This window comes from Oncorhynchus nerka, linkage group LG17, assembly GCF_034236695.1.
Source record: "Oncorhynchus nerka isolate Pitt River linkage group LG17, Oner_Uvic_2.0, whole genome shotgun sequence".
In the NCBI taxonomy this organism is placed as follows: Eukaryota; Metazoa; Chordata; class Actinopteri; order Salmoniformes; family Salmonidae; genus Oncorhynchus; species Oncorhynchus nerka.
The window spans coordinates 38,935,217-38,953,140 of NC_088412.1; the positions used below are offsets into that span (position 1 = coordinate 38,935,217).

Consider the following 17,924-nt stretch of genomic DNA (forward strand, 5'->3'; position numbering starts at 1 on the left):
TCTGTCTCTCTCTCTCTCTGCTACAGTTTTCCTCTGCACACCCACTGCATTCTAATCTCACACTCTTTTCATCTCTTTCCGTCTCTCTGCGTCCGTTTGACTTTGAGCTCTCGTCTCTCCCTGGATTGTTCCAGCATCTGTCCATTTCTCAGTGCAGTGGCATCCTCTGTTCTATCCCTCCCTGTCCAATCTCTCTTCTTTGTCTTTCTTTCATCTCTCTACATTCTCTCTCTCTCTCTCTCTCTCTCTCACACACACACCAATAATCCTCCCACCCCCACAGTACAGCAGAACCCACAGAGTTGCCTGCCTGGCACCCTGTCCAATCACAGTGAAGTCTAATTTGTTCTGTGACACTGTGGTTAGGGTGCACTGGGCCTTGATGGCTGGGCCTCTGTCTCTCAATTCATTTGTTTTAATAAAATGAAGCCAATCTCACAGCCTATAGTTATTGAGCTCCAGCAGCAACTGTCTGGCTGTTCTTGATGGTTTGGGGATATATATCAAGCAGTGTGCTGGGATGTCTGTCATGTCAGATGGACCGGGACCTGCAGTAGTCTGCTTTACCTACAGTGACTTCAGAAAGTATTCACACCCCTTAATTTGTCCTACATTTTGTTTTCTTACAAAGTGGGATTAAAATGGATTAACAGTCAATGATCTACACAAAATACTCTGTAATGTCACTACACTGCTCAAAAAAATTAAGGGAACACTTAAACAACACAATGTAACTCCAAGTCAATCACACTTCTGTGAAATCAAACTGTCCACTTAGGAAGCAACACTGATTGACAATAAATGTCACATGCTGTTGTGCAAATGGAATAGACAACAGGTGGAAATTATAGGCAATTAGCAAGACACCCCCAATAAAGGAGTGGCTCTGCAGGTGGTGACCACAGACCACTTCTCAGTTCCTATGCTTCCTGGCTGATGTTTTGGTCACTTTTGAATGCTGGCGGTGCTTTCACTCTAGTGGTAGCATGAGACGGAGTCTACAACCCACACAAGTGGCTCAGGTAGTGCAGCTCATCCAGGATGGCACATCAATGTGAACTGTGGCAAGAAGGTTTGCTGTGTCTGTCAGCGTAGTGCTTTGTGCAAGGAGGAGCAGGAGGAGCACTGCCAGAGCCCTGCAAAATGACCTCCAGCAGGCCACAAATGTGCATGTGTCTGCTCAAACGGTCAGAAACAGACTCCATGAGGGTGGTATGAGGGCCCGACGTCCACCGGTGGGGGTTGTGCTTACAGCCCAACACCATGCTCGCCAGAGGTAGCCTGACTGCCATTAGGTACTGAGATGAGATCCTCAGACCCCTTTAGTCCAGGTCTGGGAGGAGATCCCTCAGGAGACCATCCGCCACCTCCTCAGGAGCATGCCCAGGCGTTGTAGGGAGGTCACACAGGCACGTGGAGGCCACACACACTACTGAGCCTCATTTTGGCTTGTTTTAAGGACATTACATCAAAGTTGGATCAGCCTGTAGTGTGGTTTTCCACTTTTCCATGGGTTGATAAATTTGATTTCCATTGATAGTTTTTGTGTGATTTTGTTGTCAGCACATTCAACTATGTACAGAAAAAACTATTTAATAAGAATATTTCATTCATTCAGATCTAGGATGTGTTATTTTAGTGTTCTTTTATTTTTTGAGCAGTGTATATTGATTCTATAAGTATTCAACTCCCTGAGTCAATACATGTCACTTTTGGCAGCGATTACAGCTGTGAGTCTTTCTGGGTAAATCTCTAACAGCTTCCCACACCTGGATTGTGCAACATTTGCCCATTGATTATTTTCCACGCTCTGTCAAAATTCTCCACGCTCTGTCAAATTGGTGGTTGATCATTGCTAGAATACCATTTTCAGGTCTTGCCATAGGTTTTCGAGCAGATTTAAGTGAAAAATGTAATTCGGCCACTGAGGAACATCAACTGTCTTCTTAGTATGACTCCAGTGTAGATTTCGCCTTGTGTTTTGGGTTATTGTCCTGCTGAAAGGAGAATTCATTTCACAGTGTCTGGTAGAAAGCAGACTGAACCAGATATTCATCTAGGATTTTGCCTGTTCTTAGATTCATTCCATTTATTTTTTATCCTGAAAAACTCCCCAGTCTTTAACAATTACTGGACAAGCATACCTATAACATGAGGCAGCCACCACTACGCTTGAAAATATGGAGTGGTACTCAATAATGTGTTGTGTTGGATTTGCCTTGTATTCAGGACAAAATGTTAATTAATTTGCCACATTTCTTGCAGTAATACTTTAGTGCCTTGTTGAAAACAGAATGCATGTGTTGGGAACATTTTATTTTGAACAGCCTAACTTTTTTTCACTCTGTCAAGTAGGTTTATTATGGAGTAAAATGGAGTATGGAGTAACTACAATGTTGTTGATCCATCCTCAGTTTTCTCCCATCACAGCCATTAAACTCTGTAACTGTTTTGAAGTCATTGGCCTCATGGTGAAATCCTTGAGCGGTTTCCTTCCTCTCTAGCAACTGAGTTAGGAAGAATGCCTGTATCTTTGTAGTGACTGGGTGTATTGATACACGATTCAAAGTGTAATTAATATCTTCAACATGTTCAAAGGGATATTTATTGTCTGCTTTTTAACATTTTAACCCATCTACTAATAGGTGCCCTTCTTTGCGAGGCATTGGAAAACCTCCCTGGTCTTTGTGTGTTTGAAATTCACTGGGGTACAGAGATGAGGTAGTCATTCAAAAAGCATGTTAATCACTATTATTGCACACGGAATGAGTCCATGCAACTTATTATGTGATACATGTTTACTCCAGAATTTATTAAGGCTTGCTTTAAGTCTAAATTTGAGATTTTGGGTTCAAACAGCCATTTCTTTGTGAGAAGCAGAGTAGGTGAAGGGATGATCTCCACCTGTGTGGTGCCCGCTGTGAAGCATGGAGGAGGTGGTGTGATGGTGTGGGGGTGCTATGCTGGTGACACTCTGTGATTTATTTAGAATTCAAGGCACACTTCACCAGCATGACTACCACAGCATTCTGAAGCGATACGCCATCCCATCTGATTTGCATTTAGTGGGACTATCATTTTTTTTCAACGGGACAATGACCCAACACACCTCCAGGCTGTGTAAGGGCTATTTGACCAAGAAGGAGAGTGATGGAGTTCTGCATCAGATGACCTGGCCTCAAGAATCACCCGACTTCAACACAATTGAGATAGTTTGGGATGAGTCGGACCGCAGAGTGAAGGAAAACAAGTGCTCAGCATATGTGGGAACTCCTTCAAGACTGTTGGAAAAGCATTCCAGGTGAAGCTGGAACACAACCAAATTTGGAAAAAGTCAAGGGTTCTGAAAACTTACTGACAGCATGGCCACCGTCAGATCCTTCTCTCTTCTCCTCTCTATCTCCTCTGCTACAGTGGGATGAGTGACCCCCTAACTGACTTTGCCTATACATTCCCAATCTGTCCCAGATCTTTATTGAATTACCTGCTGAATCACTTTCCCTCTGCCCTGAGCTGACAAGCACATGATGTGTGCTTGATTGCATTCATGCAGTGGGATTCTGGGAAAAAGTGCATTAGCAACTTCATTCATGTGGACCTGAGTAGAGGGGACATTCTAGAAACAAGAGAACATGGCATGAACCTACTCTGTCTCTGCACCTCGGTTTCCATGGAGACTCCATGGGAGTGAGTGGGAGCTCTCTGTCTCTCTGATGAGTAGCAGACAGCCAGGGAAGGATTGAGAAAGAAAGAGAGCTGGGTAGCAGAGAGAGGGAGCAATAGATGGAGAGAGATGGAGACAAACTATCACAGCTGCCCTCAGTTTGAGTCCAACATCCCTGTGCAGCCCCAACACTGAGAGATGACAGTATGTTGTTTGAAAACAATAGGGTTTATTGTTCTCTAAAAAGAATGATGGGTAAAAAATAACCCAATTTGGGTTATTAGGAAACCCAGCGCTGGGTAAATATTTGACAGAACACACGCTGGGTTATTTTGACCCAGCCAGTTGGGTTGCATGAATAACCCAACATGTTGGGATATTGGGATTACCCAAACATGGGTTAATTTAACCATGAGTTGGGTTTTATTCATTTTCATTTTGGATCGACCCAGCAGCTGGGTCTTCTTTTAATGAAATCCTTAGGTTATTTTCAGGAGGTGTGGCTAATTGGGGATGTGGCTTTCAGATAGTTATTTTTGGCCATCCATCTTTATCAATTATGTTCGTACACTGCAAATGAAACATTTTCTTTAACATTCTTGCACTTTAAATATTCAAATATAATATTAATATTGTTATTTGCATACTATAACAAAGTGGTAATCATCCCAACATTGGGTTTCCCGAAGGCTCTTAAGAAACTAGTACACTTTCTCAAAGCTACAAAAATGTTAGTGTTCAACCTCAATATGTAATAACTACATAGCAGAACAGATCAACCGGAATTACATTGACTGTCACGGTATCCAAAAATAACTATCTGAAAGCCCCACCCCTAAAAAGCCACGCCTCCAGTCTTCTCATCAGACCGGCTGGGTCATATCTCAATAACCCAGCATCAACTTCCCAACCTTGCTCTTTTTAAAGAAAACAACCCAACTAAAACCTATTCCCCCTCAGGAGACTGAAAAGATTTGACATGGGTCTTCAGATCCTCAAAAGGTTTTACAACTGCACCATCGCGAGCATCTTGACGGGTTGCATCACGGCCTGGTATGGCAACTCCTCGACCTCCGACCGCAAGGCACTACAGAGTGTAGTGCGCACGGCCCAGTACATCACCGGGGCCAAGCTTCCTGCCATCCAGGACCTCTATACCAGGTGGCGTCAGAGGAAGGCTCTAAAAATGGTCAAAGACTCCATCCACTCTAGTCATAGACTGTTCTCTCTGCTACCGCACGGCAAGTGGTACCGGAGCGCCAAGTCTAGATCGAAGAAGCTTCTAAACAGTTTCTACCCCCAAGCCATAAGACTCCTGAGCATCTAATCAAATGGCTACCCAGACTGTTTGCATTGCCCCCTTCTACGCTGCTGCTACTCTCTGTTGTTATAATCTATGCGTAGTCACTTTAATAAGTCTACCTACATGAACATATTACCTCAATTACCTCGACACTGGTGCCTCTGCACATTGACTCTGTACTGATACCCCCTGTATATAGCCCCGCTATTGGTATTTACTACTGCTCTTTAATTAATTATTTGTTATTCTAATCTCATACTTTATTTTTAGGTATTTTCTTAAAACTGCATTGTTGGTTAATTAAGGGCTTGTAAGTAAGCATTGCACTGTAAGGCCTACACCTGTTGTATTCAGCGCATGTGACAAATAACATTTGATTTGATTTTGATTTGATAAGTGACCCAATGCCTACAACCCCAGCGGTTGGGTCATCCAAATAACCCGGCAATTTTGTCAGTGTACGCACCCTTTGGACAAGTCTGAAGACAGGATGAACAATTTACACCCAGCAGTACTCTGGATTGAAATCCTTGAAGACCGAACTTCAAAGACTTCAACAGCGTGTCTGTGTATACGTGCTGGGGTTCTCTACATCAGTTCCTCTTCCATTTTACACAGGCATGACATGTGTTCTAAAAATGGGACCCTGTTGCCTACACGGCGCACTACTTTTGACAAGTAGTGCACTGCACAGGGAATAGGGTGCAATTTGGGATGTAGACTTGGGCTTTGTATTTATCTGTTAATACAAGAGCCATATTGACTTTTGTTCTTCTGAAGGTCGGCCGAGGCGGCAGGATTCTGCAGGATTCTGGAAGCTTGCAGATGTATTATGAGGTTAAATGGTTCCAATTAGCAGAACTGCTGTGCATAGTGCTGACTGGCAGATACTGAGCTTTTCCTTTCCGTTAGGATATGTAGTGTTGCGTTGGTGTAGAGTACTACACTAACAGTCTGCTTATATCTATGTACTCATCTCTTAATACAGGCCTTTTCCTTTACCGCTTCCTGTCCTTTCCTCCTCACTCTCCGCTGCTTCCTATTGACTATCATTATCAAGCCAATCTATCTCCGCTCCTTTCTATTGACGTCATAGTTGTATTAATTTAAAACCTCCCCGGGTAGCTGATCGTGCATCCAGCTCATAATTAGCCTGTTTAAATAGCAGCTCTGCTCTTCCTCTGCCATGAAACAGTAAGTCTGGCCACTCAACCCAGCCGCTGATGTCCCCCCCCAAGAAACCACGAGACGCTTTGATTTATCTAACCTTCAAAGGGAACTATGCTACCTTCATATTACCTTTGAACCTCCACAGACCTTTCAATGTTTCTCAATAGGTCTGTTTCTTTGATGAAGCTTTGATGCCATTCCGATAGAGATCTAGCTAGCTACAGAGCACAGTGTTTGAAACAGGCTTGCTTGGTCATCTTCAATTATTCTCTGGGTACATCTGAAATACGGTGCCATTTTGGACACAGGTTTAAGCCTAGCTGTAACCCTCAGTCAGAGTTGAAGCTTAACTTGTTACCTGCAGTACGCTCAATTGTTATGTAACCTCTGTTACCTGTTATCCTTTTCCCCCAGTGCCCGGAGCCCCTCCCAGGAAGGTGGAGGCTGATGCCCTGAACTCTACAGCCCTGAGGGTGATGTGGAAGCCCCCCCTCCAGGTGAAACAGCATGGGCAGATCAGGGGGTACCAGGTGGTCTTCTCACGACTGGAGAATGGAGCGCCACGAGGCCAGCCCAACATCATGGACGTCTCCCTACCCGAGGCACAGGTACTGTCCCACTGCCAGTGCCACAGTGTCCCAGTCAGACCTGGGTTTCGAATGGTATTTGAAATATTTCTACAACTTTGAATACGTAAGATGTGCTGAGCTTGCCCGGCCATTTGACACTCCAGGAAGGCTCAAGAAAACGCTCAAAGAACCCATCCAGGTCTCTCAAACTCTCGAAGAGCCCTCCCATTCACCTCACACAGTTCTTAGTCACTCATAATGGAGAACTGGGGGAGATTTTGTTCAGTAAGGAATGATCGTTACTCTCTGTCAGTGGCAGAGAATGGTGGTCAGGTAATCACTATGATTAGTTAATTAGTCAGTCCTCTTAACGTGATTGAAAAGGACCTGTATTAAAAAACACAGTGAACAAATCCCCCTTTTCCATTTCCTCTTCAGTGGAATAAGGCAGGGATGGAAATACCAAGATAACTCTGTTCAGTCTCTAGCTATGCTGATGATGAAAATGCATTGGGTGATATTCTATGTAGATATGAATGCGGGATGGTCTGCCTTTTATGTAGATGAGAATGTCAACTCACTGCCTTGTTATTCTAGGAAAATTATTGTATTTCATATTGTTGCTGGGTTTAGTATTACTCGAAAATGAGGAATATGAAAAAGCATAGATTTAATCCTGATTAGGGTTGCTCACACACACACATATACACACACCTCTCTCTCTCTCTCTCGTTGTATTAGGAATGCTTATAAGAGGATCTCTAGTCATATTAGGAGCTTGTGAGAGCATGCCTTCCTTCTCTCTGAAGCACACAGTGTCAAGCACACGGTGTCAAGCCCTCCTCCAGTTCCCAGCTTATCAGTGCTAGCACCCTTTGCCATTCTCCTCAGATAACTGCAGACAAGCCTAGCTGACATGGTAGGTATAGAGGTGTGATGAGATGTACAATGAGACAATTCACAATTCACTGCCATGTCTGATTCTGATGCTGAGTCACAGCGGTTCGTTCAGGCAGAGCTATTATCCACATCACGGATATTTGTATTGACGTGCTGTGAATGTATTTTGTCTCTGAACCTTACACCTTAGCATGTATTTTTCCATAAAGCTGTAAAGCTGTACCAAAATGTTACCCAATTCCCTACACAGTGCACTTACGTTTGACCAGAGACCTTTGACCCTTACACATGTCTTAATTAGAATTGATCAACTCTCGCATCCCTAGCATGTTGACCTGACAATTCCTTTTACTTCACAGTGAAACAAAATGGGAGCTATTGGGAGATCGGACTGGTTCCACCAACCAACTGTTTTTGCCGTGACCAACCATTTCCCGTGACCTTGCTATCAGACAGCCACCCAAAGACGGCTTCTTAAATCCCTGTTCCTTGATGGCTGCTGCATCTCGTCTTTGCCACACACACACACACACACACACACACACACACACACACACACACACACACACACACACTGCACCACTTCTTGGCCAAGCTGAAAGGTCAAGTAGACATACGGTGTGAGGACCTATCGTTCATGTCATTTCACGTTGTGTTTTTTTTTCTCTCTCCCAGAGATAAGTTTCACCTCTGATTTCCTTCATGAGGTACATTCCTGGCTTATCTGGGCAAGGAGCAGCTATTCTGCATCCCCCGACCACATTTGTGACACCCAGATGCAGGCAATGACGCACACACACACATACACATATAAAAAAACACACACACACGCATGAGCACTTACACATGCATGCACGCACACAAGCATGTACGCAAGCACACACGGATGTGCACACCCACACAAACACACACATACATCTCACCCTGTGAGTGAATGTGCTTTTTTATATTTAACCTTTATTTAACTAGGCAAGCCAGTAAAGAACTCATTCTTATTTACAATGACGGCCTAACCCGTCCAAACCCTGCCCTAACCCGGACGACGATAGGCCAATTGTGTGCCGCCCTATGGGACTCCCAATCACGGCCGGTTGCCCTTAAAGGGCTTGAAGGCTCATATTTTTTTTATATTTGTTTGTCCCCCCCACACTCTACAAAGAAAGTCTAGCAGGCTCTAGTTTTATCTTATCTTGGTTATTGTCCAGTCATATGGCCAAGTGCTGCAAAGAAGGACTTAGTTAAGCTTCAGCTGGCCAAGAACTGAGAGGCAGGTTTTGCACTTCATTGTATTCAGAGGGCTAATATCATTACAATGCATGCCAGTCTCTCGAGGGCTAAGAGATAAGGAAAGACTTACTGCTGCCACTTACTGTGGCAGTAAGACTTACTGTGCTCCCTCTCCGGCCTCTAGGTCACCAGGCTGCTCGTTATGGCGCACACCTGTCACCATCGTTACGTGCATCAGCGCATTATGACACTCACCTGGACTCCATCACCTCCTTGATTACCTGCCCTATATATGTCACTCCCTTTGGTTCTTTCCCCAGGCGTCATTGTTTCTGTTTCTCGTCTGGGTGCTGTTAGTGTTTCTGTTTTGTATTATGTTCCGTTTTATTTTATTAAAACACTCACTCCCTGAACTTGCTTACCGACTCTCAGCGCACTCGTTACAACTGCATAATTTCTTGTTTTTACAAGAAACATTCATGTGAAGGAAATTCCTAATTATTTGCATTGTCAACTTACACACAGCACTACACGCACCCTTACCCCACCAGACATGCCACATCTACACGTACAGTGTGGAGCAATACACACACACACACACACACACACACACAGACACACACACATACTCAAACATCCACGGTACAGACACACACATTTTTTTCCTACTACCTTCATTCATAGAGTTTTGTCTGTTTTTATCTGTAATGTATCTTATTAATTGTATCTTGCCAAGCCAGTGGAGCGTTTTCATTTTAGAATACTGCAGTAGTTTCCTTAGTCCTCTTCATTGGAATCTGTTCTGCCATGCATGTGGCCTTATTTGGCTGAATCTTTCCACGGTGTGTTGTTTGGATCTCTGTCATATACAACACACACACACACACACACACACACACACACACACACACACACACACACACACACACACACACACACACACACACACACACACACACACACACACACACACACACACACACACACACACTCTGTGTTGTTGGATCTCTCTCGGTCTGTCGTATACACATCACACGATTTTATGTGATGGATTGATTCCGTCCCTGGTGCGGTGCTGAATCACTTTAAGTGGGCTGTTTTGCCAGGCTCAGATCTTTATGCCAGTGGAGAGCTCCTCATACCATGGCGGCTGGCTGTGCTGTGTCCATATTTATGGTGCCTGCGTCCTTGTCAGCTCCATGAAAAACAGGCTCTCTGGCCACTGCTACTGATGAAGTCTGGGGACTAGATCTGTTCGAAAGAGGCCATAACCATTCCCCTCGGTTGCTTATACAGTGTTACACGCCCAAGGACAGAGAGAAGCTCATTGCAGAAAAACATATTAGCAAGACTAGAAGCTGTGATCACTATAGACCTACCAACCAAGGGCATAGAGAGAGAGAGAGAACAGAATTTTAGTGATAGAGAAACTAACACATTAGCTAGACTATAAGCTGTCATCACTCTACACTCTCACTGTCTTGAACCTAAAAGGGTTATTTTACTGTCTCTATAAGATAACCCTTTGAAGAAACCTTTTTGGTTCGGAAACCGAAAAGGGTTCTACCCAATTTGTAAGTCGCTCTGGATAAGAGCGTCTGCTAAATGACTTAAATGTAAATGTAAATGTACCTGGAACCAAAAAGGGTTCTCCCATGGGGACAGCCAAAGAACCCTTTTGGAGTGTAGGCCTAGTAGTGTGTTGTTTATCAGTTGAAGGAAGCGTTTAAAATCCCTTCGCCATTTTACTGTGGCTGTGGATGGTCTCTATAGAACAGCAATCAAGCTTGGACTACTGCTCTCTTCGTCACGCTTATGACAAAACCCTTAATGACAGAGTAAATTCCACCATATCAAATTATTGGCCGTGGGGGTTAGAGACACTGAGGAACATAAAGGCTTAATTGCCTGCCAACTCCCTGCCCTGTGCTTTACGACGCTTATACCGTTTTTGTTTATACCTGACTCTCTCCTGTATCTTTCCCTCTCTCTCTCTCTCTCTCTCTCTCTCTCTCTCTCTCTGCTCGTGAACAAACAGAGTGTTGTTTTTCTACACGCTGGTTGTTTTGAGGTTTGAAGTCAGGCCTATTTTTGGACACCTGGAACGGAAGGCTTGATGGCTGTGAAGCGGAAGGCTTGTCTGATCAGATAAGACGGTCCTAATCTATCAAACGCTAATCTGTGTCTCCTGGAGCTCGGGAAAAAAACGGATGCTTCAGCAGAGACTGGTCACTAAGAGAGGCAAGGGGGAGAAGGAGATGGAGAGAGAAAGAGAGAGAGAGAGAGGAGGGAGATAATCGAAGAGAGAGCGGAGGAAAAAGAGAGAGAGAAAGATAGGAGAGAAAAAGAGAGGGAGGGAGAGTGTCGTTGTGTGTGGGTGGTAAGGGGTGATTACCTATAAACAAGGGCAGCATTGGTGCTTGAAGCCCACACTCTGGCATATATTTACTGCACAGAGAAAAGAGGAGAGAAAAGAGGAGAGAAGAGCCCTTCTCTCTTTCTGGTTGCCTTTACAGTGTGTGGTGTAACTTCACAAATGGCAGTACACACATTCTCTTTGACAAATAGCTACCACTTGAAGGTCCCAGTTGTGTACGAGGTATTTCCTTAGTCATGTTCAAGGAGAGCTGCCAGGCATGCTTCAATATGTTTCAGGCAGGCATCTGTGTGTGAAACTAACCGCAGCAGTACATATACCGCCTACTGCCGTGCATGACCACAGAGATGTTTGAAAGCTCACTGAACGACCAACCGCCAACAAAACTAAATGTTCCGAAAAGGATTGTAGTCGCTACGCTTTCTAAAGGACAGGCAATGGGACACACTTCATTAAAAGAGAGAGGGACAGATGGAGAGGGAGCGAGAGAGAGAGAGAGTGAGAGAGAGAGAGCGAGAGAGAAAGAGAGAGAGCGAAAGAGTGTGAGAGAGTGCGAGAGAGTGCGAGAGCTGTCACAGCCAAGTGCCAGGAAGAAAGTAATTTGATCACAGGAAATGATGAGATACATTGCACACAGGAAAATTGTATTATCAACTATAGATATAGCAATTTTATAATGAGACGATGTTGTGTCAGTGTGGGTGCTGCACTAACTGTGTTATAAGTGATGTTATAAAATGATGTTTTCAGCTGAGGTCTTTAGTTCTAAGTTGGAAAAAGCAGGCACTAAACAGTCTACTGTCTACTGTTGTTTCTGTTATAAAATAGAAAGGATTTGTTATCCTATAGCTGTTATCACATATATTTATTTTTATTCGGTGTCAGAGGAATGATGAAATAAAGAAAAGTACAACACATTCTGGTAGACCTTTGCACCCTAATGCTTGTCTCTTTGTTGCTGTGCGGAAGGTTTCTCTCTGTTCCTGCGTTCTGTGAATTATTGGATCCTTTAGCAACATCTGCCCAGATAATTCATCCTGACAGAGCATCTCTGAGGCTTTTTCTTTTAAAGTTGCAGGTCCATTATGATATTCTGAGAGAGCAACTTGGCATTCTGAGAGAGATCTTTGCACCCTAATGCTTTTCTCTGGGTTGCTATTCTGAAAGTTTCCCTCTGTTGCTGCGGTCTGTGAATTATTGGCTCCTTTAGCAACATCTGCCCAGATAATTCATCCTGACAGAGCATCTCTGAGGCTTTTTCTTTCAAAGTCGCAGGTCCATTATTATATTCTGAGAGCGCAACTTGGCAATTGGAAATGCCAGATGGGCAAATTTTCCTAAATTGATCACTAATAATCAGAATAATTTGTGAGTGCTCTTATCTGTAACTAACTTCTTCTTCGCCTGATGAGGAGTAGGAAAGATCGGACCAAAATGCAGCATTGAAAGTGTCCATGATAATTTATTATATCAGAACACGAAAAATACAAAATAACAAAGTGAAGGAAAGAAATGAAAATCGAAACAGTTCGGTTTGGTGAAAACACAGGCACAGAAAACAACTACCCGCAAACACCAGGTGGGAACAGGCTACCTAAGTATGGTTCTCAATCAGAGACAACGATTGACAGCTGCCTCTGATTGGGAACCATACCAGGCCAAACACATAGAACTATAACACACAGAACAAACATAGAATGCCCACCCCAACTCACGCCCTGACCATACTAAAACAGCGACATAAAAAAGGTCAGGACGTGACACTTGTCCACCATTGGTGTCCTGATAAATCCTACCTCAGCTAACCTATGTGAACTTTCCTCCACATCTAAATGTGAGGCATTTGCAGCATATTTCAGAGACAAGATAACAAACATCAGGCGGAGTATCAGTCAAGCGAAACCCGATGAGAAGTTTGATGATTTGTGCCCCAGTCTACCAGACAAAAGGCACTATGGATTTATTTTCCCTGGTTGACACAGACATGCTCAAGAAAGTGATATCACAACTTAAGCCTTTCTACCTGCCTTCTCGATCCTATCCCCTCCACCTTCTGCAAAACAGTTTTTAATTGCATATCAGAAGAAGTACAAGCTGTTGGTAATCATTCCACTTTCCCCACTGCACTAAAAACTGCCATTGTGAAACCCCTTCTGAAGAAAAGTAATCTAGATTCTTCAGCTCTTTGCAATTTTTGGCCAATCTCCAACCTCCCATTCTTAAGAGATATTGGTTTTCAAACAGCAAAAAAAAAAAAAGTAAGTGCCAACTGTATTATTGAAAAATTCCAATCTGGTTTTTGGGTCCAGTACTGTTCAGTTTATTGTTCAGTAGCATTACTATTTAGAACTAAAGCGCAGGCAGACCAGTGGCTCCTTATAGGTTTACAGTACTTATAGTCACTCCAAGAGGAACAAGGTACTGTATGCCACTTAGTTTATGCGATCCTTGCGGGAATTGAACCCATGACCTTGGAGTTAGAGGACCTCTGCTAACAGCAACTTGAAAGGTCTAGTTTCCTATTCATGGAACTGTGCAGCAGGGCAGAGTAGATTATCGCTGTAGTGTTGTCCAGAGTCCTGCAGTCCAGTAGCATTGACCTTTCTAGTGTCAGTGAGTGTGTGGCTCAAGCAGTGGAATACCTTTTGACCTGCACTGTGTGACACATACTGCATGAACAGTGCCCGGGCAGAGGATGCATCCCAAATAGCACCCTTTTCCTTATATAGTTTACAACGTTTGACCAGAGCCCTATTATGCCCTAGTCAAAAGTAGTGCGCTATATAAAGGATAGCGTGCCATTTAGAACACCTCCTCAGTCAGACATCCACTCACAAACACATGGTCTATTAGTGTTGGAGCGCTCTGTGGTAGTCTGTTTACCGGTCAGGGCTTCCAGTTCCGCTCACTAACTAATTTCACACAGGGTCAAACAGGCTAAAGTGACTTTGACGTGTTCAGTTTGGCCCTCAGGGACCACTGTCACACAGCCGTGACCTCACACACAGAAGGCTGCTGTGACTGGCAGCTACTCCAAGGCTACAGGGTCATATAGAGTTCTGTCCCACCTACACTCTTCACCTCCCCACCTCCTCCTTTAAAAACTATAGTCAATACTCACAAAATGTTCTATCAAAGAGCTTTTCCACTCAATTCCACTCAACTTAAGCGAAATGCACTCTCTTTTCTCATGGTTCACTGTGTAAGGACAATGTGTCAATCTTTTACCTGACCCTTTCCCTTCCCTCATCTTCGGGTTATTGACTTTGTTGTCAAGTGTTTTTATGGGTTCTGGAGATAAACATTTGTGTTGTGTGACGGAATAGCCTCCGGCTAAGTCATTTCTGTTTCGGGAGTACTCTCAACTCCGAAGTTTTTCACATCACATACAGTAGAGCTACAGACATTCTGTGGCCTTATATCTGAGGATGTTGCCAAAGATGTTTTTTTAAATGTCACTTCAGCTTCTGGAATAAGCCTATCCCATTCAATAACTGTTCTTCCAAGCAACTGAGACTGCTATGAAGGAAATAGTGTATGTGTATGATCAAAAGTTATAAATGGGAGATATTACGATTCCGGGTAGATATGAACACACACAATTCCAGACAGAATCCTTCCTAGTGAAGGAACACAGCAGTTACTTTAGGAAACAGAGAGACAGTTCCTCAGACAATTTTTTATTCTGCCTAGTGTTTGCTGTGCTATGATGATTCATCTTTCCGTGATTTAGTGCACAAGGTGCACTTCCAATAGGGGACCCGGCTATATAGCTGATTCTCAGCTCGCTGTCCCCAGCCCTGCAGGCCCAGCAGTACACCCGCCCTGCAGCTCTTGTTTATGATAAGGTCATTTTTCTAAGCAGCTAGAAAAAAGAAGCGTGCCGCCGTGCCCCTTTATCTTTTATTTTCCTTTAGTCAGCAAGGTCGTGGAGTGGAATACAAATCCCATGTGTCTCTGAATCAATTCTGCTGTGGCACCTGCTACGTGTCGTGGGTTTCAGTTGGAGCGGGAGAGAGAGCGAGTCAGAGAGAGAGGCAGAGTGAGAGAGAGTGAGAGAGAGAGAGACAGACTAAGTTTAATCTCTATCAACCATTACTGCCTTTACTTAGAGGATGAATAGCCTCTACTGGCTAGGTCTGGCTTGGGAAGTATGGGGATTAGGGATGGACAGGGCAAGCTTATTGGGGGGCTGGAGCCTGAATGTAGAGTTTAAGGGGCTCTGTCCAGCTTTATTTGAAAGGGAAGTGTGAATGAAGGGAATAGATGGTGCAGGTACCTCACAGCGAAGGAGAACAATTTAATCCCCAGACTGGCTGCTGAATAAGCAAAAGGGCTCTAACCTCTGAAGGTGAAATGTAATCTCAACTCAATGACAGACACATTACAGCAGCACAGGAGAGGATCTTGAGCTCTCTACTCTCTCTCTCTCTCTCTCTCTCTCTCTCTCTCTCTCTCTCTCTCTCAGTGAGACTCTTCCACTCATGCACACATGCACACACATGACTGGGAAAGGGGGATACCTAGTCAGTTGTCCAACTGAATGTATTCAACTGAAATGTGTCTTCCGCATTTAAAGCCACCCCTCTGGAAGCTGCATGGTCTTCTGTAGTAATGTATGAGGCAGTAAGCTGAGAGGTTGAGTATATGTTGTGTTGTGCGGTGGAGTATTGAGTATGAAAGGAATAAACAGGAAGAAGAAGCACAGATAAGACAAAGAACGCAACAAATCTCCTCCTCTAACTCGCTCTATTGTCTTTGTAATCTCCCTCTAGTTCCCATACCATCTCTGCCAGTATTTTCGAGATCTGAAGTGTAATATCATGGGAGTTGCATCCTTAGAAGCCTCTCTCTCTCTCTCTCTCTCTCTCTCTCTTTCTCTCTCTCTCTGAGAGAGCTTGTTATAGTCAGCCATTTGAAGACCCAGTTAGACTCTAATAATGAATGCATTCTATTTCCATATCCTATTTAAGAATTAGCAGCGTGCTCAGCTCAGAGGCCGTGTTTTATTTTTATTGCCAATCTTCCTTTTTGTTTTATCTCTTATCGTATCATCCTGGCTTTGATGTCAACCTTCTTTAATATTGGCTACCTGAAATATAAAAAAGGCTTCAATTATACCAATGGAAAAACAAGGCAGTTGATTTGTGTCTCAAAACCAGGCCATTTTTTAAGAGTTATGCATTTGTTGGGAACCTTTACGTTTTCTCAAGGGTTGGATGCACATTGACGTGTTTTCAGACACAGTAAACGCTTGCAGGAGGTTGGAGGAACGTTGCAGGTAAGTTGGCAGTGTTCTCTCGGCTAAAGCAGAAGACTGACCTTGTGTTTTGATAATTGCCTTTAACCCTGATCGATGAACCCACACATTAGGTGTAGCAGCAGGGTACTCCCACCAACACAGATTCCCCCTCAGGACATGGCTCACTAGGTGGCGCTGTGGAGAGCAACCACCCTTCTTCCACCCATCTACCTGTATTCATTACTGCATGTTAACCCTTTCCCTCCCCCATCGAGCTTCTTCTCCCTCTCTACCAGTCACTAAGTACCTAAACAGACACATTGAGCATGCCACTATTGTAGTGCCTGTAGTTTAGCCTATGGCCCTTTTCCTAACTACGGATAAAAAAAAAAAAATCACTTATTTTTTTGTTCTGTCTGTGCTGTTCTGTGTTTGACCTCTCTCCCTCCATTCTCTCTGCTCCCTATTATTAGTGGAACGTTGAGGATTCGACGGACTATGTGAGTAGGAGACATGTGTAGTGTGTGCTGGGTGCGGTGCTGTCAGTGAGGGCCGTTGGGAGTGCTCTCTGTTCTCCATCTCTATCCCAATTCCTCTCTCTCCATCTCACTGTCTATCAGGGGACTAACACTCTCTCCTTCCCTTTCCCTCAAGCAGTTAGACTAGGAGCAGTTAGCTGTAGAATTGAAAGAGATAGACAGGGAAGTATCTCTTGCCAGACTCAAGACATACCGTCTGTGGTAGCGGTAAGTCTTGTGAAACGGCATGAAATTGACCATTTCCACCCTGTTATGTCCTTTATATAACTGTATGGAGTTGCTCTTCTTCCTGAAAACGCCATGTAATACTGTGATATTAGAGGCATAACCTACACGTGACCTTAACGGAGCATATTTACAATGCCATAGCCTAGTCCAATTCCCTCCGCTCCATTCTCCATACCTTTTTTTTCCCTAGGCCATTTTCACCCCTTATTTCCACTCTCTATTTTCACTATCTATCTCTCTGCATCCTCTTTCTATCTAGACCTTCATATACACATAGATAGTCATGCTTCTCCACCTTTACTCTCCACCTTTACATTCCGTCAGCAACCTTCTCACAGCAGGTCCCTGTCCAGAGTTCAACTGAACTTTTCATCTCCTGTTGTGAAGTTCTCATGTAGACCCCCCCCCCCTCTCCTTTCCTCCCAATCAGCTTGGACTCCTTACTTACCAAGTGTGTTGTGTGAGATTGGCTGGTGGTGCTGGGAGTGTGTCGGTGTAGGGCTCGGAGTGGGCAAGTGTCGAGGGTGTAGGTAGGGGAGTGTGTTGGGAGTGTTGGGGGAATGTGTGAGGATTCTGGTTGGGAGGCATGGAGCCCCGGGGGTACTGAGGCAGAACTGTGAGCTCTAGTCTGTGTCCCAGATGGCCCTGTGTTCTCTTTATTTGTTTCTGCGGCTGGTGAGAAAGTGCTGCTGAAGACATGATGCA

The 17,924-nt window shown here is 44.1% G+C and overlaps 1 protein-coding gene across 1 annotated transcript in view; it reads left to right on the forward strand.

The window, feature by feature from the left end:
• The window catches only part of ptprfa (protein tyrosine phosphatase receptor type Fa), a 441,814-nt gene that overhangs the window by 343,990 nt on the left and 79,900 nt on the right, over positions 1 to 17,924 (forward strand). The window contains 1 exon segment of the mRNA XM_029686556.2: positions 6,552 to 6,745. Coding sequence (XP_029542416.2) covers positions 6,552 to 6,745 — 194 coding nt within the window.